At 43.9% G+C, this 24365-nt stretch overlaps 1 protein-coding gene across 2 annotated transcripts in view; it reads left to right on the forward strand.

Moving 5' to 3' along the window:
* The window catches only part of ALPK3 (alpha kinase 3), a 54569-nt gene that overhangs the window by 15358 nt on the left and 14846 nt on the right, over positions 1-24365 (forward strand). For both annotated transcript variants that reach the window (XM_055555695.1, XM_055555694.1), the window contains 2 exons: positions 5225-5342; positions 5835-7074. In XM_055555695.1, the coding sequence (XP_055411670.1) occupies positions 5225-5342; positions 5835-7074 (1358 nt within the window). The remainder of the gene's footprint in view (positions 1-5224; positions 5343-5834; positions 7075-24365) is intronic.

Below are 24365 nucleotides of genomic sequence, written 5' to 3' on the forward strand. Positions count from 1 at the left end.
TCTGAGCTTTTCCAAACTGGGAGTGGTTAGGATGAAGCTGTAAGTCTCCAAGCTAGATTTCTTCTAGACTGAGGCATGCTGGCTGTGGAGCAGAGGTGTCAGGGTAGGAAGGGGAAGAGGGAAGGCCACAAGTCTGTACCACTGTGGGGTTTCCTGGCCAGGCCTGTGTGTGTGTGTGTGTGTGTGTGTATGCCGGCCTGTGGGCATACACATGGGCACATGTGTGTGTGCAGCTGGGAGTAATGGACCTCCCTTGCTTTTGTGTGTTTCAAAATACAGTTCATATTACCCAGGGGACAAAGAAATGTTTTCTGCTCAACTTAAGTTGTTACCAGAACCCATTGTTGCCAGAGAGCCCAAGCTTTCAGGTTGGCCCCCACCTAGTGAAGAGACACCAAAAGGTGGCATAGGGGCTGGAGCCCCCCAGCTTTGTGGCTGTGGGGCCCACTCAGCATCCCCTTCTTGCCCTGTCCCTGCCCTCTCGCTGCAGCCTGACTGGACTCAGATGCCCTGGAGGCTGAGGCCCAACTGGGCAGATCATGGGGCAAGGAGGCTCTGAGCTGGGCTCTTGGAGGGATGAGCTCACTGCTCGAGATGGTGAGGACACGCACGGTGATGTAACCAGGGCCTTTAGCTCACAGTGGAAACATGGGGCTCACCTTACAGTCAGGGCTGCCCGGAGTCTGTTCTGGCTGACGCAGCCACAGCCTCGCCTCCTTTGCTCCCTGTTCTTGTCACGGTTCCCCAGTGTGCCCTCTGCTTTCCACCCCACACCCTGGTGTCGTGGTTCTTCGTCAGCATGCCCTCCCCACCCACCTCTTGTTTGTTCACTCACTTTTCCCCTTACTCACTCATCCAGCAGATTTTTATTAAGTAGCTACTATGTGCCAGGCACTGTCTTAGGTGGTAGAAATACAGAAGTGAAGGAGAGATGATGACGCACATGGGGTATAAGTAGAGGAGAGGAGACAGAAGGGAATGGTTCCAGTATCGGGATTTGTGCTGTGGAAGGGAAGTGAAGACACTGAACCCACATTTTCTGAAGTTTCACCCCCCTCACAGCCATTTCAAATGCCTCTCATGCCATAAAGCCTTCCCTGAATCCTCAGCCGCAGGTGCCTGTTCCCTTCTCTGTACCCTGAGCCCTTAGTGCATTGCTTCATTCATTCACCTATAAATACTTAATGAGTGTTGACCCCATACCAGGCACTATTCTAGGAACTGGGGACATAGCAGTGAATAACACAGACAAGTCATGGAGCTGTTCTTTCCCCAGGGAGTTGGAGTAGATGGGTAGAAACTCATCAGGGTATAATCAGTCAGGTAGCAATGCATTGTTCAGTTGCTGACTCTCTGTGACCCTATGGACAGCAGCATGCCAGGCTTCCCTGTTCTTCACTATCTCCCAGAGTTTGCTCAGACTCTTAAGAGTCTTCTCCAGCACCACAATTCAAAAGCATCAGTTCTTTGGTGCTCAGCCTTCTTTATAGTTCAGCTCTCACACCATAAATGACTACTGGAAAAACCATAGCATTGACTATACGGACCTTTGTTGGCAAAGTGATGTCTCTGCTTTTTAATCTGCTGTTTATGTTTGTCGTAGCTTTTCTTCCAAGGAGCAAGCATCTTCAATTTTGTGGCTGCAGTCACCATCTGCAGTGATTTTGGAGCCCAAGAAAATAAAATCTGTCACTGTTTCCACCTTTCCTCCATCTATTTGCCATGAAGTGATGGGACCGGATGCCATGATCTTAGTTTTTTGAATGTTGAGTTTTAAGCCAACTTTTTCAGTCTCCTCTTTCTCCCTCATCAAGAGGCTCTTTAGTTCCTCTTTGCTTTCTGTCATTAGAGTGGTGTCATCTGCATATCTGAGGTTGTTCATATTTCTCCCTGCAATTCCAGCTTGTGATTCATTCAGCCCAGCATTTCACATGACACACTCTGCATGTAAGTTAAATAAGCAGAGTGGCAATATATAGCCTTGACATCCTTCTTTTCCAACTTTGAACCGGTCCATTGTTCCATGTCTGGTTCTAACTGTTGCTTCATGTCCTGCATACAGATTTCTCAGGAGACAAATAAGGTGGTCTGGTATTCCCATCTCTTTAAGAATTTTCCACTGTTGTGATCTACACAGCAGGCTTTAGTGTAGTCAGTGAAGCAGACATAGGGTTTTTTGGAATTCCCTTGCTTTTTCTATGATTCAGTGGATGTTGGCAATTTGATCTCTGGTTCCTCTGCCTTTTCTAAATCCAGCTTGAACATCTGGAAGTTCTTGGTTCCCATGCTGCTGAAGTCTAGTTTGAAGTATTTTGAGCATTACCTTACTAGCATGTGAAATGAGTGCAATTGTGCGGTAGTCTGAACATTCTTTGGCATTGCCTTTCTTTGGGATTGGAATGAAAACTGGCCTTTTCCAGTCCCGTGGCCACTATTCTATGAAGAATATAAAGAAAAAGAAACAGTAAGAGAGATAAGAATCACCAGAACGAGCGAGTGGTTATTGCATACAGGTGGTAGGGAAGGTCTCTCCATGGAGATCAAGTGCGGACAGAGGCCAGAGGAATCAAGATGTGATGCTCATGTGATGCTTGGGGCCAGCCAGCAGGGGCGTATGACTGGGGTACTGCAAGCAAGGTAGAGAGTGGGAGGAGGTGAGGCCAGTGGGCTGATATGGCCTAGATCATGAGGGCTTTCATGAGATGGGAGCTAGTGGAGTGTTTTGAGCAGAGAAGTGCTATTACCTGACCTTATTTACTTCCTCTGGCTGCTGTGCTGAGAATGGGCTGAAGAAAGGCCAGGCTGGAACTAGTGAGATAAGCAAGGAGGTTTTTGAGAAATTGAGGTGTGAGATGATGCTGATGGAGCAGTTTGGTGGCAAGGAGTGGCAGGAAGTGATCAGATTTTGAATATATTCTGGAGGGAGGGCCTGTGGAATCATCTGATGGAGTGGATGTGAGGAAAATAAAAGAATAAAGTATTACCTCCAGGTTTTTGGCTTGAGCCAAATTAGAAGGATAAAGTTGCCATTTACTGACGTAAGTGGGACTTGGCTTGGTGAGGGGAATAAGGAGCTTGGCTTGGGTAAGTCTGATACCCATGAGACCTCCAAGTGGAGATGTCAGGTTCGCAGTCAGAAATAAGAACCAGGAGTTCAGGGGAGGTCTGGGCTAGAGATACAAATTTGGGAGTTAGGAAGATATAGCTATTTAAAGGCTGCAGGACAGGATTAGATCCCCTAGGTTATATATAGAGAGAATGGAAAATGGTTCTGAGGCCTGAGCCCTGGCCCATCTAACACTTCTAGGTCTAGGTGGTGGGGAGAGGGCAGATGAAGAGATTAGAAAAAGTGGCAAGTAGAGTAGCACAGGCACTCAGAAGGAGGGGCATCCAGGAGCAAGCAAAGAAAAGGTTTCAGGAAGGGAAGGTCAATGCTGAGAGATTTGGTGATATGTGAGTCACGGGTGACCTTGATAGGAGCAATTCCTGTACAGCGGTAGGTTCAAAAGCCTGATCGGAGGAAACAGGGTAAAGACAATGAGTACAGAAAGCTCTTTCAAATAATTTCTCTGTAAAGGAGAAAAGAGAGAAATGGGGGCAGGAGCCAGGGAAGGATGTGAGGTCAAAGAAAAGAAGGAAGACAGTACAGAGGCTTGTATGCTGATGGGAATGATCTAAGAGAGGAAAAGCCTGAAAATGCAGGAAAGGAAGAACAAGCTGGAGAGATGTCCTCGATGAGGCAGGAAGAGATGGGATCCAGTGAGGGTGTCTTAGACAGGCACTTGGGCAGGTTATCGAGGCAGCAGGGAAGGCAGAGCACATGGCTGCCAGTTGCAGTTGCATCCCTGCCTTGTGTGGAGACCCGTCTTTTCTATTGTACAGTAGGTTCCCTGAGAGCAGAACTGTCAAGCTTCTGTATCTTCATAACCCTTGCTTGGCAGTCAGCACACACCTAATATATACATATATTTAAGGGACAAAGACCCTGATGCTGGAAAAGATTAAGGGCAGGAGGAGAAGGGGATGACAGAGGATGAGATGGTTGGATGCCATTACCGACTCAATGGACATGGGTTTGAGCAAGCTCCGGGAGATAATGAAGGACTGGAAAGCCTGGTGTCCTGCAATCTATGGGATTGCAAACAGTTGGACATAACTTAGTGACTGAACAGCAACAATGTTAGGAGTCTCTAATTTCTAGTAACTGTTGCAAATTAATTGAAGTCAGCTTAAGAAATGAAACAGAACTCCTTGGTAAGGCTTAGATGGACTTCTTATGGAATTCACGAGTGTGGCTGTGGCCAGGCAAAGAATGGAACCAGTATTTGGAAGGATATCAGGACTACCCTCTCTGTCTCCTTTTTTTCATTCTATCCTGAACATCAACTTCATTTCTATCTCACTGTAGCTTTGTCTGCTTCTCAGTCCATGTGGCAGAATATGGTTGCACCTCTTCCAAGTTATTTCCAGACCAAAGGATAGACTGTCTCTATGTTCCAATTCCCAAATACTAGGTCAAAGGATTGAATTAGATTAAGTGGTTATGTGTCCATTACTGGACCAATCAGCTAGGTGGCCAGGGAGGCAGGGACACGTGGCCCTCACAGCTAGAAGCTCTCTTTGTGAGTAGGGCTGAAAGTTGAGAAAGGATGGGCTGGAAAAATACCTCAGTCAGTTTCACAGCAGTGAATGGGTGAGAAGGTAGGTGTGGATGGGTGGATAGATGGATGACAAATGGATGGGTGGGTGGATGGATGGATGGATGTTTTAGCTGTGTCATCAAATAATACTAATAGCTCAGGAACCTGGAATGAAAGAAGGGTGCTTGGCATTGGTGCTGATGTTGGGTGTTGGGGAGAGACCTCTGAGAGTAGAGCTGTTATTACAGATGAGGATGTACAACAGGCCACTGAAGAGAGGAAGCTTATTACTACCAGCTAAAGCTTTCTGGAAACTCCTTGCTTCCCTTCTAATCAGCAGCCAGGAAATTTCTCCTCTATGTTTGCCTTCCAGTTGCTGAAGGGAAACAGTTTTTGGCCTTGATAGGGCCTAGCTTCTAAATATAAGCTGAGCCATAGGGTAGCCCTCTTCCTCCTGCCAACCCGGGGCACGTGGACCAGTCCAGTCTCTTCAGGTGGTCTGGAGAAGCCACAGGATCCTCTTGTCTCTGCCCACTATTTTGGAACTGGTTTCTCTGCAACCCAATCTGCTGCTTCCTTCTTAGGGTACCCAGAGCCAGAGGTGACCTGGTACAAGGATGACACAGAGCTGGACCGCTACTGTGGCTTGCCCAAATACGAGATCATGCATCAGGGCAACCGTCACACCCTGCAGCTCTACAGGTGAGGAGGCGGGGCCCGTTCTGCTCTGTTGCCCTCCTGCAGGTCCTGTGACCCAAGTCCGGGGTGGGGGCAGGGTTCTGCTGCAGAGTTGAACCACCTGGTGAAGCGTGTCTGGCTGCCAGTGTCTGGGATCTCCTAAGGCCAGGATGGGAGCATTTCTGACAGCCAGAGAGCTGAGCACAGCCAGAGGAGGTCCTGACCCATAGAAACATTTTCCATGAGGTCAGCTGCCAAAAAAAGCTCCCAAGTCATCCTTACCCGACACGGGCTGTGTGGGTCACCTGCTCATGAAGGGAGCCTCCTGGGCCCCAGGTCTAATCCCTCCTAGAACAGCGTGGCCTCAGGCAGCTCCTACCATCTTGCCAGCCTCAGTATCCTCAGCTGTGGTGAGGAGTGGGGGGTGGGGTGCACTTGAGGCAGGGCTGGCAGGGGCAGGACTCTGGCTGTGGGGATGAGGGGCTTTCACCTTCCACTTCATGCTCCTGCCTCTAGGTGTCGAGAGGAAGATGCTGCCATCTATCAGGCCTCTGCCCGGAATGCCAAGGGCATTGTGTCCTGCTCAGGGGTCTTAGAGGTGGGCACCATGACTGAATACAAGATCCACCAGCGCTGGTTTGCCAAGCTGAAGCGCAAGGCTGCAGCAAAGATGCGGGAAATCGAGCAGAGCTGGAAGCACGGGAAAGAGGCTGTGGGCGAGGCTGATGCCCTGCGCAAACTCAGCCCTGACCGCTTCCAGCGAAAGCGGCGGCTGAGCGGGGCTGAGGTGCCTGTCCCCTTGGCCCCTGCCCGGGAAGTCGAGGATGGACCCCTTGTGGCTTGGCAGGAGGGAGAGACCGAGCCTGGTCAGCACCCAGGTTTGGGCCTAATCAACAGTCTTGCTTCTGGAGAGGTGACCACCAATGGGGAGGCTGCCCCTGAGAACGGGGAGGATGGAGAGCGTGGCCTGTTGACCTACATCTGTGAGGCCATGGAGCTGGGGCCTCAGAGAGCTCCCAAAAAGGAGTCTGGGGCCAAGAAGAAGAAGAAAGACGTGGAACCTAAGCAAGGAGTGCGGAAACCAGAGGTGGAGAAGGCAGCTCAAAGCCATCGTGCCTCAGAAAACCGTTTCCCCAGTTCAGACAAGCCTGACTCCCGTGGGACACAGGGGCCCTTGGACGTGGAGCAGGTTCAGACCCGGCCCAGAGGCAGGGCTGCCCGGGGGCCTGGATCCCCTGGAGCAGATGGCACCAGGAAGCCAGCCACTGGTGCAGGTACTCCAGACCAGGCCCAGAAGACCCAGGCCCCGGCCCCTGTCCCAGGCCCAGAGCCGGAAGTGTATTTCTCCTTGAAGGACATGTACCTGGAGAGCACCCGAGCGGACCAGCCCCAGATGGAAGCAGAGGCCCAGACCCCTCGGGGCAGGACACCTGGAGAGAGGCCCTCACGTCGGGAATCCAGCGAAGCTGGAGGTGAGAGGGGGCCTGCTGCCCCCGGCCAGCCTGTGCCTTCAGCTCCCCAGCCAACCAGGCCCCTCAACAGGAAGAGGTTTGCCCCTCCGAAGCTCAAAGGAGAGCCCACTGCCAGCAGCAAGCCTGATTCCTCCCCGAGTCAAGATTCAGAACCTGGGGCTCAGAGCTCGAGGAAGACTCCATCCCAGACTTCTGCCCAAGTGCCCACACCCCCTGCGCGTCGGAGACACAGCACCCGGGACAGCCCCCTGCAGGGACGAGCAGGCCCCAGCGCTCCAGGCAAGGTACGTGTGGGTGTTGGGACCTGGAGGCCGCTTGGGGCACTGACCTCATGGAAACTGTTGCTGTAACAGCTTGGCAGCCAGTGAGCAGTGGGATATTTATAGAAGGGGGTGGGGTGGGGTGCTAGCCAGGAACAGGGACCACAGGCCTGGCCCCTGCCCCAGGCGGTCCCCAGCTACCAGGCATGTGGGCAGCACAGCCTGACTGTGACCATCTCCTCTGATAGCAGGGATGTTCACTGCCAAGCGACGATGTCCAGAACGAGGTGGAGGAGGAAGATGTTCTTTGGGGAGGAAAAGAAGGGGGAGACCGAGGAGTGGTCTGTGGTGGGCAGTGGGTCTTTACCTGGATGCTTATTAGAAGACTTAAAACATATCCAATGTCCAGAAAATTCTGGCTTAATCTGGGTTTTTATCTGAGATTTTGGAGTCAGGTGTTACCTGTGTGCAAATCTGACTATCATCAACGTTTTGTGATCTTCAGCAAGTCATAAAACTGTAATAAAAATAACGCCTACTTCATGGGGCTGTTGTGAGAATCAGAGTGCTTGGCACAGGGCTTGGTGCATATTAAGAACAAGACAAATGGCAATAGGTTTAAGACGTTCCAGTGGTGGGAGGTAGAGGCAAACTGTTTTACCTGAGAACAGGAGTGCTGGTGTTTTCCTGGGGATCTGGTAGCCAATTGAGGAAAGAGGTCTTGTGTGGAGATGGGGAAGGGACATACACTCTACGAAGAAAGAGGCTGGTGGGTGACAGGTTAAGGAGTTTGATAAGGGAGGGGAGGGTGAAGAGGGAGGGGAGGAGCAAGACTGAGGGGATTAACAGAAAAGAAACTGTTTGTCCCGTTTGGTCAGTGTTTCATGTTTCAGAGGGCAGAGGGCAGGCACTCTTTCCCAGGAGTTTGTAGAGAGAAAGGAGTGTTTTATAGAGGGGCAGAAAGAAGACAGTATTTCTTATGAGTGGCAGAAAGCAAAAGTGTTTCAAGACTGGAGATGAGGGACTTTCTCCCTCACCTAGTGGCTAAGACTTCCACTGTGGTCTAGTGGCTAAGACTTCCACTGCAGGGGTGCAGGTTTGGTCCCCAGTCAGGTTGGTTAGGGAACTAAGATCCCACATGCCATGTGGCCAAAAAAAGAAGAAAGAGAATTTCCTAAGCTGAATAAAAATGAAAACACAACATATCAACGTGAAAAAAAAGATTGGAGGTGGGTTGTGTAAAATAGATGGAGTACACTTACACTAAGAAATTGTTGGTTGGTTGTCTGAAATTAAATGTAACTGGGCGTCCTATATTTCTCTTTGCTAAATCTGGCAACCCTAAGTAGAGACAGCATTTTGGGGGAGCTAAGATGAAATTGTTTCTTGGGTCACAGGAATCCAGGAGCATGGGTCTGGGGAAATGGGGAGCAGCTGAAAGCAGCATTTCACAGGGGTCGAGGCAGAAGATGGAAGGGTGAAGGGACAGACATGAGGTACACGCTGCTGCAGGACCTCCAAGGGTGCAGTGGGGAAGGTAAGGAGAACTGGGAGGAGCTGCCTCTCCCATTGAAAGGACTTTCAAAGAGGTAGGAGGGAGCGCCAGTTTCTAGGGTGATGAGGGGAGATGTTTTTATTTCAGTGGCTGCTGAGATTAGTCTGTGGGGACAGTAGTTCAGAGGTCTTTGGAGTGGAGTGAACCTCAAACCAGACTCTGGAATCTGTTCATGACTCTCAGACCCTCATGCCTGGTCTCATGAGATCTCAGTAGCTGGAGTGGTGAGCTCCTAGTGGCCAGATGGGGCCACTCCATGTGCCTGACAGCCCAGAGGCTGGACTGCAGGGCATACTGTAGGGATGGCCCTCATGGGCCCCTAGGGAGCACATTTGGGACGAGATCAGGCTGGTGGCCAAGTCTGTGAGTGAGTCTGGCTTCTCCACCCACAGCGGTGGGGAGTACCACAGCCAGACGGCTGCATCCTCCTGGCAAGGCCTTCTCCGAGGTGGGATGAATGGGCTAGGGCAGCACAGGGCAGGAGAGACTGTCTGCAGAGGTTCTGCTGTGGCCGCAAAGAGCTTGTGTGGCTTTTATTTTATTTTAATACTTTAAAAAATTGTGGAATGTATCATCATACATGTGAAAAATGCATATAATGGCCATATGTATTCTGAAGATGTTGCTTTTTAGTAGCTGAATTTGATTGGTTTCTCATATTCTCATTCTACCAAATCACTTTAGTTTTTGATAATGAAAGGAAAACATGGCCATAGTAAAATATGTGGGGGAAATTCTAAAAGGAAAAAGTAAAAACTCATCTATAAGTCTGCCATCCAGATATCTTGCTGTATCTACCAGTCTTTTTGCATATGTGTTTTATTATTTTTTAATTTAATTTACATTATTTTGATTAGTTTTATATTCTGCTTCTTTTACTTCTCATTATTTTATGAGCATTTTCTAATGGTTCCTTAAAGTTATCTGGAAAAGTTCACTTTTTGTGGTTATGTAAGATGCCACAATATACATATTTTAACCATTTCTTCAATAGTGTTTATGATTTTCTTCCTTATTCCAAGGTTAGTTAAGCATATATCTATATTTTTATAATTTTTATTGTTTGAATTCCTTTATTTGACTTTTAAATCAGTCTGGAATTGATTCAGGTATATAGCATAATATCAGTTTCTAGCTCAACAGTAAGTAATTTCCCCTCATATCTATCTTAAATAGTCAACCTTTTCCTATTAGTTTGTGATTCTTTCTTTATAAACTACCCTTATACCCACTAAAGTCTATTTTAGTTCCCATATATACATCTATCATAATCCATTAATCTATTTGTTGATTCTTACAACAGAATGATCTCATTTAATTATTGTAGCTTTAATTTCTGACAGAGCAACCCTCTTATACTTCTTTTAAACATTTTTGAAGTTATTCTCTCTTATTTATTTCTCTAGGAAAACTTAGAATCATTGTTTGAATTTTTCCAAACTCCCAGATATCATTGTTTTTTTTTTACCTTGTATCTTTATATTCACCATTAAAAAAAAAACCCACACATTTTCAAAACAGTGATGAATTATTTTTAACAAGATCAAAAATATATTAAATCCTTTTATGGAAGACTAGTCAGATTTGAATTTTGAATGGTCTTTTAGTAAAATTTGCTAGGCGTATATTTTTAAAGAGCTTGACTGAGGTATGATTTTATGCCAATAACAGTCATCTATTTAAAGTGTACAGGTCAGGGCCGCCCCTGATGGTCCAGTGGTTTGGACCTCCCCTTCCAGTGCAGAGGGTACAGGTTCATTTCCTGGTCAGGGAGTTAAGATCCCACATTCCTCTCGGCCAAAAGACCAAAACACAGAACAGAAACAATAAAGTGCACAGGTCAGTGCACACAATTCAGAGTTGTGCAGACACTCACATAATCCAGTTTTAAAACATTTCATCACCCTAAAAAGATTCTTGTTCCTTTTTGCAGTTAATCCTTGTTCCCACCCTGAAGTCCAGGCAACCACTAATTTGCTTTCTGTCTCTCTACCATTTGTATTCTGATTGAGATTGCATTAAATATAAAAATGAATTTGGAAAAATCAATATCTTAATATTTAGCTTTCTCATCTGGGAGCATGGTATTTCTTTCTGTCATTCAAGCCATCTTTTTTAATTAAAAAAAATTTTTTTGGTGACCCTTCACAGCTTGTGGGATATTAGTTTCCCTTTTAAAAGTGCCCTAACCTGAGATCTTTTCTGAGCCTGGCTCAGAACTCTGGAGCTGAGGTATAGGAGTGTGGGGATATAGTCAATACCATCCTCTGAGGGGATGGTATTGACATGAGGAGGCTCTGCTGAACGCCTCAAGACCTCACAGTACCTTACGCCCCGCACATCCTGAGGATGATCATCTCAGTATGTGGAAACTCCGCTCCCACCATCAGGGCGCTTTGGTTTTCAGAGCCTACATGAATATACGTATTTTCTGAGAACTGTTGAAGGAAGGAGGGATTGGGGAGAGACATGATCATTGCTTAAGGAATTATCTAATAACTCAAGGGGATTAGACTTGCTCCAAACCATAAGCTCAAAGAGTTTGTGGTGAGTGTTACTACTGTAGGTTTCTAGGGACGAAGCGTGGGGCGGTATGTAGTCACAAGGGAAGGCATCTGGAAAGGGGCCAGACTGGTTGGCAGCATGTATAGGATTCATCACTAGAAATACCATAGTAGAAAAATATCCAATACAATTTTTTAATATAAAATAATGCCCATAATATCCTCAGATAAAAATAAAGTAATGGGTGAAAGAGAGGAAGGAACACATTCTGGGAAGGACACATAGCCTGAAACAAAGGGAAGGTGGTAGGCTAGGCAAGGAACTCACACCTGCTTGTCCTAATCTTAATGCCTTGGTGCATTTAAAGCCTCTCCACACTTTTTCTTTTCTGTGTCTTGTGTTCTGCTTTAGTTTGTTTAGCATTAACTGTAACATCCTTCAGGCTTGGGCGTGAGACAGAAAGGGGAGAGAACTAGCACTTACTGAATATTAGCTTCCAGTAATGCTGGGTTAGATAATTTAGACCAACTCTCCTACTGAGGGCAACTAGTAAAGTAGAGCAAAATATAAAAATGTCTGCTTGAAGGCACTGGAGAGCTAACAAAGTGAAGAATCGCTTTGCAGGATCTGGGATAAGATGGGAATCCATAATGGTGAGCCCCAGCACTTGGTGTAGCTTTTGTCTTGGGGTTGTTTGTCACTCCAGAAGAGATGAATGAGACACTCAGCAGTGTTGCAGACAGCCTCAAGGGACTTGGGAGACCACAATTGGAGCCCACGGTCTCAAGAGTGGTAGCCCTGGTAAACCCTCTGGTCTTTGGGCGGGGAACCCTGAAGGTTTGTACCATAGGATTAAGGGAACCAGAAGCAAATTACCCTCACAGGGATTGAGGCTTAACTCTGAGTTACCTGGTGACCAAGAAATATCTCGGTCCCTGAAGTTAGGTTAAGGTGATTCAAGATACCTTGCCCCCCAGTGCCTGGGTGTGCATGCAGCACCTGGGAGAAACAAACAGAAATCACCTGGAGGATGATAGCATCATCTTAAGCCTCAAACCATTTCTGAAAAATGTTTCAAATGTAATATTCGGCACCTAAATGATAGACAGGCACACAAAGAGAAAAAAAAAACAAAACATGAAAATGGGGACTTCCCTGGCCAGTCCAATGGTTAGGACTTGGCGCTTTCACTGCCATGGCTCCAGGGGACTAATCCCTGGTCAGGAAACTAAGATCCTGCAAGTTCAGTGGCACAGCCGAAACAAAACCCAGATATAAAGCTTACCGGATCACCAGAGCCGAGGGGCAGATAGATGTTCTGATGGGAACAGCCTTAAGGTGACACAGAAGGAAGCTGGACAGGGCTGGCCAGAGGCCTTGAAGTTGCCTCCTGTGACACTTGAAGGTGTGAGGGGGCAGGAACTCAGCCTGGCTCAGCATTCTCTGGGGTGTGAGCTGCTCATAGTAGGATGCTTATTTACTGGGACGTTAAAGGCCTGCTACCTAGTTTATGTTACCAATTGCCTGTGGTGCCACTGAAATGATAGAAATCTGAAACAATCTCGATATGAATCATATACTTTTGCTTTTTTCCTGATAGTGTGCCAACAAGATACAGTTATCATTTTCCTGAAGAAAATGGCTTGATTTTCCCCTGATTCTTGTTAGGGAGGGCTGGGATGGAACTTCTACATTCCATTTGCCTGGGAGCAGCCAGACCTGGGTTCCCTCCTAGCTCAGGATCCAACACGGACAGGTCTAGAGAAAAGACTCTTCTCATAGAATCACTGAGAGCCAGGCCTGGGGAGGACCCAGCAGTCACCAGGTCCATTGGCCTTTCATGGAACTCTATTTTTGAATGAACTGCTTTGAAGGGGCCTGGAGTCACCTGCCTGGACTCTTGATGTATAAAAGTACTTTATTTTTTGGTTTAAGTAAGGTTAAGCAATGTGCCCAGGACCACATGACAAGGGATAGCAATACTGAATCCAGAACTCAGGGTGCCTGACTCTCAGTTGTGGAGTCCCTGTTCTGCTTCATAATGTCACTGCCTCTCACCTGCCTCCCAGCGGAGGAAAAAGAGCAGCATGAAGAGGCCAGAACCTCTGTGAAAACACAGAATGACAGTAAGGAAGGTACAAGGAACTCCTCCTGTGTCACGTTTGGAGATGAGGTGGTTCCCTCACACTGTCCCCAGCACACCAGGTACCACATTCTCTCTGAAAACTTCCTGGAGCATTTGGCTTACCTAATAGGACTGTGAAGGGTAAAACCCACCATTCAGTTTATCAGTCTGACCTTATAAGTCTTCTCTTCCTGGAAGATTTCCTTTTTTAGCCACTCTTTCCTGGCTAGATATTACTCATCTTTAGGTCTCTGTTCTCATTTCATTTCCTCATTCCCCAATTTGATTGATATTTCCCTGTTATAATTCCTAATTAACCCTTTATTTTCCTTCCTATGCAATTAGCAATTACATAAAAACTATTCAAATTATTTCTTCAATATCCATCTCTCCCATCAACAGTAAGTGCCATGAGGCCAGGACTGTGTCAATCATTGCAAGGTCAAGCACAGAGGTTGGCAAACTATAGCTTGGGGGCCAGATCTGGCTTGCCGCCTGTTTTTGTATGAACCAAGGGCTGAGAATACTTTTTACACTTTTAAATAGTTGGGGAAAATATCAAAAGAAGTATATTTTGTGATGTGAAAATTATATGAACTTCAAATTTCAACGTTCATAAATAAAGCTTTATTGGAACACACACACACACACACAAAGAGCAAACAAACAAACGAAAAAACAACATAAAAAAGAACCAGCAAAAACAGCCACACAATGTATTCCAACTTTTGGAATGATCAGACATAAACTAAAAAACTAAAAACTGTACATCCTATATTCTAAAAGATAAAAAGTTAAGACTGAAAATTTCAGCAGAGAACTAGAAACTATAAAAAGTAGCAAAGACTTTAAAATGATGCAAACTAGAATTCCAGAACTAGAAAATATAATAACTAATGTTAAGTTAGCTATTGTGCTTATGGTAGTTCCAGTTCTGGACAAGACAGAGTGAACACCATCCACCCTGTATCCCCCACTGATTGCAACTAAAAACTTGGGCAAGTCACCTGGTGCAGCTATTTGATGACTTTGATAAACACATAGTAGCAGACAGACTGAGGAAAAAGACCAGGAATACTGGTCAGTACTACTGATCAGTGCTACTGATTTGGCAATGTTGTTGTTCAGTCGCCAAGCCCTGTCCAACTTTTTGTGACTTCATAGACTGCACACACCACACTTCTCTGTCCTTCACTAGCTCTTGGAGTTTGCTCAGATTCATGTCCATTGAGTCAGTGATACTATCAAATCATCTCATCCTCTGCCTCCATCTTCTCCTTTTGCCTTCACTCTTTCCCAGCATCAGGGTTTTTTTTCCAGTTAGTCAACCTCTTCAGATCAGGTGGCCAAAGTATTGGAGCTTCAGCATCAATCCTTCCAATGAATATTCAGTGTTGATTTCCTTTAGGATTGACTGGTTTGATCCCCTTTCTGTCCAAGGGCTCTCAAGAGTCTTCTCCAACACCACAGTTTGAAAGCATCAGTTCTCTGGTGCTCAGCCTTCTTTATGGTCCAGCTCTCACACCCATACATGACTGCTGGAAAAACCATAGCTTTGACTGTGTAGACATTTGTTGGCAAAGTGATTTCTCTGCTTTTTAATACTGTTTCTAGGTTTATCATAGCTTTTCTCCCAAGGAGCAAGCGTTTTTTAATTTCATGGCTGTAGTCATTGTCTACAGTAATTTTGAAGCCCAAGAAGATAAAATCTGTCAAATCTCCTACTATTCCCTGGCCTGGTCTATGCAGTCAGAAACTCAGAAGTAAGCACCAGTATAGAGAGAGATTCAGGAAAAGCCCTTCAAGACAGGCCTGAGAAATAAGAGAGGTAAGAGAATGGTGGAGAATCTTTCTCTCTCTTTGGAGGAGCTGTGGTCCCAAGAGGGTGGGATCAATTTCTGTTGTTTTTTTTTTCTCTTCTGGATGTCTTCCTTGGTCCAAGACAGGGACTCATGTGTGAAAGTATGTGACAGAGAAGGCTAAGTGAAGCCTAACTATCTGGACAGAGGAATGGAAAAGGTAATCCTAAAGACTCAGGAAGTAAAGGGTAGATCATGGGGAGGAAGTTTTGGGAAAGTGACTTCATAAGCTGTTTATAAATTCCTGGGCTTATTTCCAAGCTATTCATGCATGGATCTGATTCTGAACATTGTATCAAGAAGAACTAAGAGGGACTTTCCTCAAGGTTCAGTGGTTAAGACTTTGTACTTCCAATGGAGGTAACATGGGTTCAATCCCTGTTCGGGGAACTAAGATCCCACTTGCCTCTGGAAGCAACCAAAAAAACCCACTAAGAGACCATCATCCAAGTCCCAGACTGGCCACTGGGTGGCACACACACAGATCTGAATAACACTGTAAAGACTGAAAATGGAACTGAATTGAAACTACAATCACAGAAGGTTGAATGGAACTTGGAGCCTGACTACAACCAAGTAGATTGTCTGCTGAGACAAAAGTATTAACATCCTCTATAGGATTTATTCAAGAAACCAGAATCTCATAATATTCGAAATGTCCAGGATATAATGAATTTTACTTGGCATATGAGAAAATAAGGAAGATCTCAACATGCATGGGAAAAGGCAGTTAAAGGATGACAATGTCAAGATGGCAGATATGTTGGAATTATCTGACTTTAAAGCAATAACAAAAAGTAAGGGTGAGCACTCTGGAAATAAGTTGAAAGATAGAAAGTCTTGGCAAAGAAATACAAGATGCAAAGAACTAAATATTAATTTTAGAACTGAAAAAATAAAATAATTGAAATAAAATGACTTGCTGGTTAGGCACAACAGAAAAATGAGGATGATAAAAAATAATGTACTTTGAAAATAGTTGAAATTATTCAGTTTGAGTGAGAGAGAGAAAAAGACATGAATTTCCTCAGGCATCTGTGGTACAATAGCAAAATGTCTAAAATTCATGTCCTTGGATACCCAGAAAGAGAGAAGAGAGTGTGGTGCAGAAAAAATATATGAAGAAATAATGGCTGAAAACTTCCCAAATTTGGCAAAAAAATAAAAACAAAACCCCACAAACTTACAGATCAAGAAGTTCAGCAAACCCCAAATAAGAAACACCCACATAATTCCATGCCAAGGAACAGCATAGTCAAATTGCTGAGAACTAAGGACAAAAAAACAATAAAATCTTGAATGTAGAAAAAAATTATGCACTGTTTCTAGGGGAACAGTAACTCAAATGACTGCAATTTCTCATCAGAAACAGTGGAGGTTAAAAAGGAAGTGAAATAATATATTTTTTAAATTTTTTAAAATTTAAATTTATTTACTTTAATTGGAGGCTAATTACTTTACAATATTGTATTGGTTCTGCCACACATCAACATGAATCTGCCACGGGTGTACACGTGTTCCCCATCCTGAACCCCCCTCCCTGTACCATCCCTCCGGGTCATCCCAGTGCACCAGCCCCAAGGATCCTGTATCAAACCTGGCCTGGCAATCCGTTTCTTATATGATATTATACATGTTTCCATGCCATTCCCCCAAATCATCCCACCCTCTCTCCCACAAAGTCCAAAAGACTGTTCTATACATCTGTGTCTCTTTTGGAAAGTTTCTTCTGGAGACCACATATTGTTGGATACTGTTTTGTTGTTGTTGTTGTTTTAGAAATAATATTTTTTAACTGCTGAAAGAAAAGACTTTTCAATCGATAATTCTATATTCAGCAAACATATCTTTAAGCATTGAAGGTGAAATAAAGACATTCCAAGATAAAGGGAAACTAAGGGACTATGTCACTAGCAGACCTGTTTTTAAAGAATTGCTAAAGTAAAATTTTCAGACAAAAGAGACATATACCGGAAGGAAACTTTTAAATATCTGGGTAAATATAATTATTTTTCTCCTCTTGAATTCTCTAAAATATGTTTGAAGGCAAAAAAAATATAACATTGATGGTTTTTAATGTATGTGAATGTAATATTAATATATAAAGAGGGAGAGGATAAAGGGACCTATGTGGTGGTAAGATTGCTTGATTTCACTTGCCATGGTAAAATGTTTACTTTGAGGAGACTGTGGGAAGTTAAGTGTATGTATTGTAAGCCCTACAGCAATAATTAAAATACTATACAAAGAAATATAGTAAATATCACAACATGTAAATTTAAGTGGAATACTAAGAATTGTCAAATAATCTACAAGAAACCTGGATGGGGAAACAAGAAGAAATAACTGAAGTAACAAATAATAAAATAATTGATATTTAAGTCCAAACATCTAAATAATTATATTAAACTTAAGTGATTTAAATACATGAAGTGAAAGACATAAATTTTGAGACTGGATCAAAAACACATTCCCAACTCTGTTTTTTACAAGAAATTGACTTCAATTCCAATGATACAAATAACAGGGCTTCCCTGGTGGCTCAGTGGTAAAGAATCTGTCATGCCAGTGCAGGGGATGGGTTCAGTCCCTGATCCAGGAAGATCCCACGTGCTGTGGAGCAACTAAGCCTGTGCACCGCAACTATTGTGTCTGCTCTAGAGCCCAGAAGCCACAACTACTGAGCCCATGCGCGGCAATGACTAGAGCCTGTGCTCCGCAACAAGAGAAGACACCACGATGAGAAGCCTGCACACTGCAACTAGAGAGTAGCCTAGGGCAGCAGCGAAGACCCAGCATAGCCAAAATAAATAAATAAATAATTTTTTAAAAGTAGAGTAATTGAAAATATATATAATGCTAACACTAAGCAATGGAAATTTAGACTGGTTATGGCTCAGATGGTAAAGAATCTGCCTAAAATGTGGGAGACCCAGCTTGGATCCCTGGGTTGGGAAGATCCTCTGGAAAAGGGCGTGGCTACCCACTTCAGTATTCTTGCCTGGAGAATTCCATGAACAGAGGAGCCCGGTGGGGTACAGTCCATGGGATGGCAAAGAGTCAGACACGACTGAGCAGCTAGCTAGCACATTGACTTTCACATATTAATATCAGACAAAGCATGTGTGTGCCTGCTTGCCTGGAATTCTCCCGGCAAGAATACTAGAGTGGGTTGCCATGCCCTCCTCTAGGGGATCTTCCCAACCCAGGATTGAACCTGCATCTTTTGCCTCTCTTGCATTGGCAGGCAGCTGCTTCTTTACTGCTGTACCACTGGGAAGCCCCCAGACAAAGCCAACTTCAGAGCAAAGAGATTTACCAGGAAAAAATAATGAATTATGTAATGATAAAAGAGTCAATTCAAGAAAATGAAAATGAGTTTGCCCCTACAACAGAGCTTCAAAATACATGAAGAAAAGCTGGCAGAACTAAAGGGAGAAACAGACAAATTGACAGTTAATAGTTGGAGACTATATTTAAAAACTCCTCTCAATAACGAATTGAACTAGCAAACAGTAAGAATAGAAAAGAACCAGGGGACTTCCCTGGTGGTACAGTGGTTAAGAATCTACCCGCCAGTGCAGAGGGCACAGGTTCAATCCCTGGTCCGGGAAGATTTCACATGCCACGGAGCAACTAAGCCCGTCTACCACAACTACTGAAGCCCATGTGCCTAGAGCCTGTACTTCACAAGAGAAGACACCACAGTGAGAAGCCCATGCACCTCAATGAAAAGTAGCCCCCACTCTCCTAAACTAGAGAAAACCCAGGTGCAACAATGAAGACCCAGCAAAACATACGTAATTTTTTTTTTTTAAAGAGTAGAGTTGAATAGCCTTATCAACCAACTGGATCTAATAGCCATATAGAATACTCTGTGTAACAACAGCAGAATACTTACTAGTTTCAGGTACATTAAGACCTTCACTATAATAGATCATATGATGGGTCATAAACGTTAACAAACGTAAAATGATTGAAATCATACAAAGCATGTTCTCTGACAAAAATGAAATAAAAGTAGAAATCAGTGATGGAAAGATAATAGGAAAGTCTCCAAACACTTTAAATATCACACTTTTATGGGTCAAATAGGAAGGCCTTTAAATCAATTGGGAAATATTTTGAACTGAATAAAAGTGAAAATACAACATCTCAAAATTTTGCTGCAGCTAAATTAGTGTACTGAGGAACATTTATAGCATTAAATATTTATTTTAGAAACATGAAAGGTCTGAGATCAAAACTCTGAGCTCTTGTATTGAGTAACTAGAAAAGAAAGAACAAAATTAACCCAAAGCAATCAGAAGGGAGGAAATAGTAATGAAAAGAGCAAAAAACAATGAAATTGAAAACTAAAACTATGGAATAATAAACCAGAATCTTATTTGAGAAGATCGATAATATTGATAAACCTCTAACAAGTCTCACAAGGAAAAAAAAAAGAGACAAATTACCTGTATTCAGAATGAAAGAGGAGCTTGATTGTGGTGATCATTTCACAGTATATAGGTTAAGTCTTTCCCCTGAAATCTTTAGGGCTGCATGGTTTCACTGGAAATTATATCAAAGATTTAAAGATGACGAAGCCTTGATATGAGCCCTGGGTCTGGGTTTCATCAAGAAATAGATTCCAGGTCCTTGACACTGCCCAGCTCCATCCCTGTTAAGCCCTTGGCTTTGAATTCTGCTTCCCAAAACCAGCGCTCCAGGGCCATGCCTTCTCAGAAGGTGACAAGCCATAGTATTTGTCATTCAGTGGTTCATTTCTGTGAACCTCCTATGTGCCTTGGCCTATGAACATTGCAAAGGTAAATCAAACTGGTTCCTTAATCTCTGAGAATTTACAGGGAAGACAGAGAGACAAGATAGCAAATTAAAACTGCTAATGTTCTTCATGATGAAAAAGCTTCCAGAGAACCAGCTAGTTTCACCCCAGCTCACACAAGTTTTATTTTTAAGAAGTACATGACATTCCTCCTCAGATCTCTACCCAGTTCCAGAGGCAGACACACACACACACACACCATAGTGTATAGAGACATCAACCTTTATAGTTATCATGCACCAAGTCTAACCCTGGACCTGAGCTGGGCCCTCTTCGGAAGGGAAGAGTTCAAAGATTAGCAGATGAAACGTGTGCATGAAACAAATAACTGCCACAGAGAATGAGGGTACAGTGATGGAATTAGGTACATTTGCCATGGGTACATAGGACAGGAAGCCACTTAAATTTTTAGGGATGGAGAAGGGAGCGCAAGGGCTTCCCTGGTAGCTCAGCTGGTAAAGAATCCACCTACAATGCAGGAGACCCTGGTTTGATTCCTGGGTCAGGAAGGTCCCTGGAGAAGGGATAGGCTACCCTCTCCAGTATTCTTGGGTTTCCCTGGTAGCTCAGATGGTAAGAATCTGCCTGCACTGCGGGAGACCTGGGTTCAATCCCTGGGTTGGAAGATCCCCTGGAGGAGGGCATGGCAACCCACTCCAGTGTTCTTGCCTGGGGAATCCCCATGGACAGAGCAGCCTGGTGGGCTACAGTCCATGGGGTCACAGAGTCAGACACAACTGAGTGACTAAGCGCAGCACAGCACAAGGGAACTCAGAAGTCTTCAGAGAAGAGAAGAAGCTTGAGGGAAGTCTTCAGGGAAAAGGAGTCCTACCGGTGAGCAATGTCCAGCAAAGAAGAAACAAAGTGATTATAAAACAGCACAGTAGTCAGTATGGTGTCAATGCTATAGGATGGAGGAACCCAAGAGATAAGCCTGGAGATACAGACCTGGCGCTCCTGCTGAAAGGCCTCACTGATTACACAAAGGCCTGTTTACTTATTCATTTTCATTCTTCATTAGCTTTTGTGGAATATGTGTCATAGGCGCATGGTATAAAATTCGTAAAGTATGAGAAGTATTTAGAGAATATTAAACCTTCACCCTTTCTCTACTGCCCCCACCCCATTCCTCTTCCTGAAATCAGTTGCTGTAACTGGTATGTTGGGCATCCTTCTAGATCTGTTTTCTGTGCATTTACAAGTATATGTGTCTGTATTTCCCACACACAGGTGGTGTATGATATTTTCTGTCCCAATACCTTGCTTTTTTATTTGAATATTTATTTTACTTATTTGGGATGTGGATGTACCAGAATTCATTGAGTTAATCCCATATGGAAGTAAGTTAGATCATTTCTTGCTGTTTTTGTAGTTGTTCAGTCGCTGTCATGTCTGACTCTTTTCGACCCCATGGACTGCAGCACGTCAGGCTTCCCTGTCCTTCACAATCTCCTGGAGCTTGCTGAAGCTCATGTCCATTGAATCAGTGATGCCATCCAACCATCTCATCCTCTCTTGTTGCCTTCTCCTCTTCCCTCAATCTTTCCCAGCATCATATCTAGTCTTTTGCTATTGTAAACTATACTGCAACAAATACCCCTGTATGTATGTTCATTTGAACATGGAAGTATTTCTACAAACTCCTAGGAATGGGATTTTGGGGTCAAAGAGTGTGAGTATTTTCAGTTTAAGTAGGTAAAGCCAGATTGCTATCTGTGGAGGCTGTGCTGATGCCTGTTTCCTCACACCCTGGCGGGCAGAGAGTATCCTTCAACTTCTTGCTGTATTAGGTTCGGGCTTTTAGGCTTTAACCTGTAAATGATGATAAGGAGGCTTTTAAGCAGGGGAGTGTCACAATCAGATTTATATTTCAGAAAGATCAGTTGGGCTGCAAATTTGTAGAGGCAAAGACTAGAGTCAGAGACACCAATTAGGAGGCTTAGGCAAGACAGAATTATTGGCAGCTTAGATTAGGCTCTTGGCTGTGGAGACAGAAGGGAATGGATATTGAGACAGTGAAGCTGTAGGTTCTATAGGACTGATCAGTTTAGGGGTGAGGGGGAGTGAAGATAGCTTTAATCAGTAGTTCCATTCATGGGACTTCCCTGGCGGTCCAGGGGTTAAGACACTGCTTCCACTGCAACGGGTGCAGGTTCGATTCCTAGTCCAGAAACTAAGATCTCACATGCTGCAAGGCAAGGCCAAAAAAATTAAAAAGTTCTGTTCACATGAGCCATGTGTGCAATGTCAGCATTTTCTTTGTAAATTTAGAGCTCTCATGTCCATATTAATATTTCATAATCCTAGAATATCAGAAGTAAAAAGATACTAACATTCTTCAGTTGGACTTAATATTTGATGGCTCCTAATATTCTCCAAACTCTGTTTTTTTTTTGTATTCATACTGTTCATTCAGCATCCCATGTGGAAGTGAAAGTGTTAGTTGATCACTTGAAAGTGTCCATCTCTTTGTGACTTCATGGATTGTAGCCTGCCAGGCTCCCCTGTCCATGGGCTTTCCCAGGCAAGAATACTGGAGTGGGTTGCCATTCCCTTCTCCAGGGGATCTTCCCAACCTAAGAATCGAACCCAGGTCTTCTGCATTGCAGACAGATTCTTTACTGTCTGAGCCACCAGGGACAGCATTCCATATGCAGTAAAGTAGCTTTAAATTCTAGACTTGAATATAGTTTATTTATAAAGTCTTTCATTATGTATTCCCTTTGCTCTTGTTTTTAATTGGAGGAATATAACTGCTTTACAATGTTGTGTTAATTTCTGCTATACAACACCGTGAGTCAGCTATAGTTATACATATGTCTCCTCCCTCTTGAGCCTCCCTCCCAACCTCCCCCCATCCCACCCTTCTAGGTCATCACGGAGCACCAAACTGAGCTCCCTGTGCTATATAGCAGGTTCCCTCTAGCTATGGTTTTGTGTGTGGTTCTTCTGATACTTAGAAATATTTGTATGTAATAATGTATAATTTAAATTCTATATAATATGTCTATAATTTTATGTTTAATTAATGTCTTTTACTTTCTAATGAGTGGTGTTTCCACTTCCTCCCTATCTTTTTTCCTTTTCATTTTCTCTCTCCTATTAGCCCAAAGTTGTATTTCTAAGTGGCTATCTTTATATATATAAGTATCCAATATTTCTATTACCTGGGTTTTCAGCTTTGAATCATGCCTCTGATTCCTAGCTTGTATAAGTGATACAGTTAAGGCACCCACACTACTCATCTTCTTGCTCCTTCCCCTTCTATGCTAGTTGTATCATTTCTGCATCGTCAGGGCATAAGCATTGACATTCTGTTCTGCCACTCTAAACTTTTTTGTTTTAGTCTTGATTAACCAGAGGGTTAACTGCATATTCACTGTTCACCATCAGTTGTTTTGCTGTGGTTTCCCAATCATTTTTTGGTTGACCAAAGTTTCTTCTCCAGTAATTTCCTCCAGGGCCCTGGGAACACTTATCCTTAAGCCCTTGCATATTCAAAAACAATTTTCTTAGCAATTTTCAGGAGGTTTCTTCAGGAGTGTGTTTTTTGTTGATGTTTTTTGAGATCTGCCTCCGGTAGGCTGTTCCACTTTTCTTTCCCTGACTCCGTTGGACATCTCCCTCATATGTCTTCTGCTGGATTTCCACCCAGTCTTCCACAATCCTACAGTCTTACAGCCTCCCAGAGTTTCATCTGTCTGCTTTTGGCAGTCCTTACCTCCACATACTTTTTTGAGACTATAGGTTTTATCAACCTCCAGTTCCACTAACAATGGAATTTGCTTTATTTTTTCTTGTTTACTTAGTTAGTTTTGAGCATATCCAAGAGGAAAGAAGCAAATTTTTTTTTTTTTTTTGGAAGAAGCAAATTACTGTTTAGGCCACTGTGTTTAAATAGGAGGTCCTTTAATTATATTTAAATGTGTGACATAATAGTATAAAAGCAAAGAACTTGTGATTTGAAGTTAGACACTCCTGGCTTCTAAACCCTACTGTTTACTGTCTGATAATGGACGAACCACATTTCTTCTTTGACCATCAGTGTTCTTATCTCTAAAATAGAGATAATTCTTATAACTATTTCATATTGTTGCGAGGAGTGAGGTAATACCTATATAATAAATGGGGGCCTAGCATAATGTTTTGCAAATAGTGGGTGTTCAGAAGGGTAACATTGTAATATTTCAGGATCTCCTGGCATACCTGTCATTCACAACGACTTTAATCTTCTATGACTGCTGCTGCTGCTGCTAAGTCGCTTCAGTCGTGTCCGACTCTGTGTGACCCCACAGATGGCAGCCCACCAGGCTCCCCTGTCCCTGGGATTCTCCAGGCAAGAACACTGGAGTGGGCTGCCATTTCCTTCTCCAGTGCATGCAAGTGAAAAGTGAAAGGGAAGTCACTCAGTTGTGTCTAACTCTTTGCGACCCCATGGACTGG

The sequence above is a fragment of the Bubalus kerabau genome, chromosome 19 (genome assembly GCF_029407905.1).
Source record: "Bubalus kerabau isolate K-KA32 ecotype Philippines breed swamp buffalo chromosome 19, PCC_UOA_SB_1v2, whole genome shotgun sequence".
NCBI lineage: Eukaryota > Metazoa > Chordata > Mammalia > Artiodactyla > Bovidae > Bubalus > Bubalus kerabau.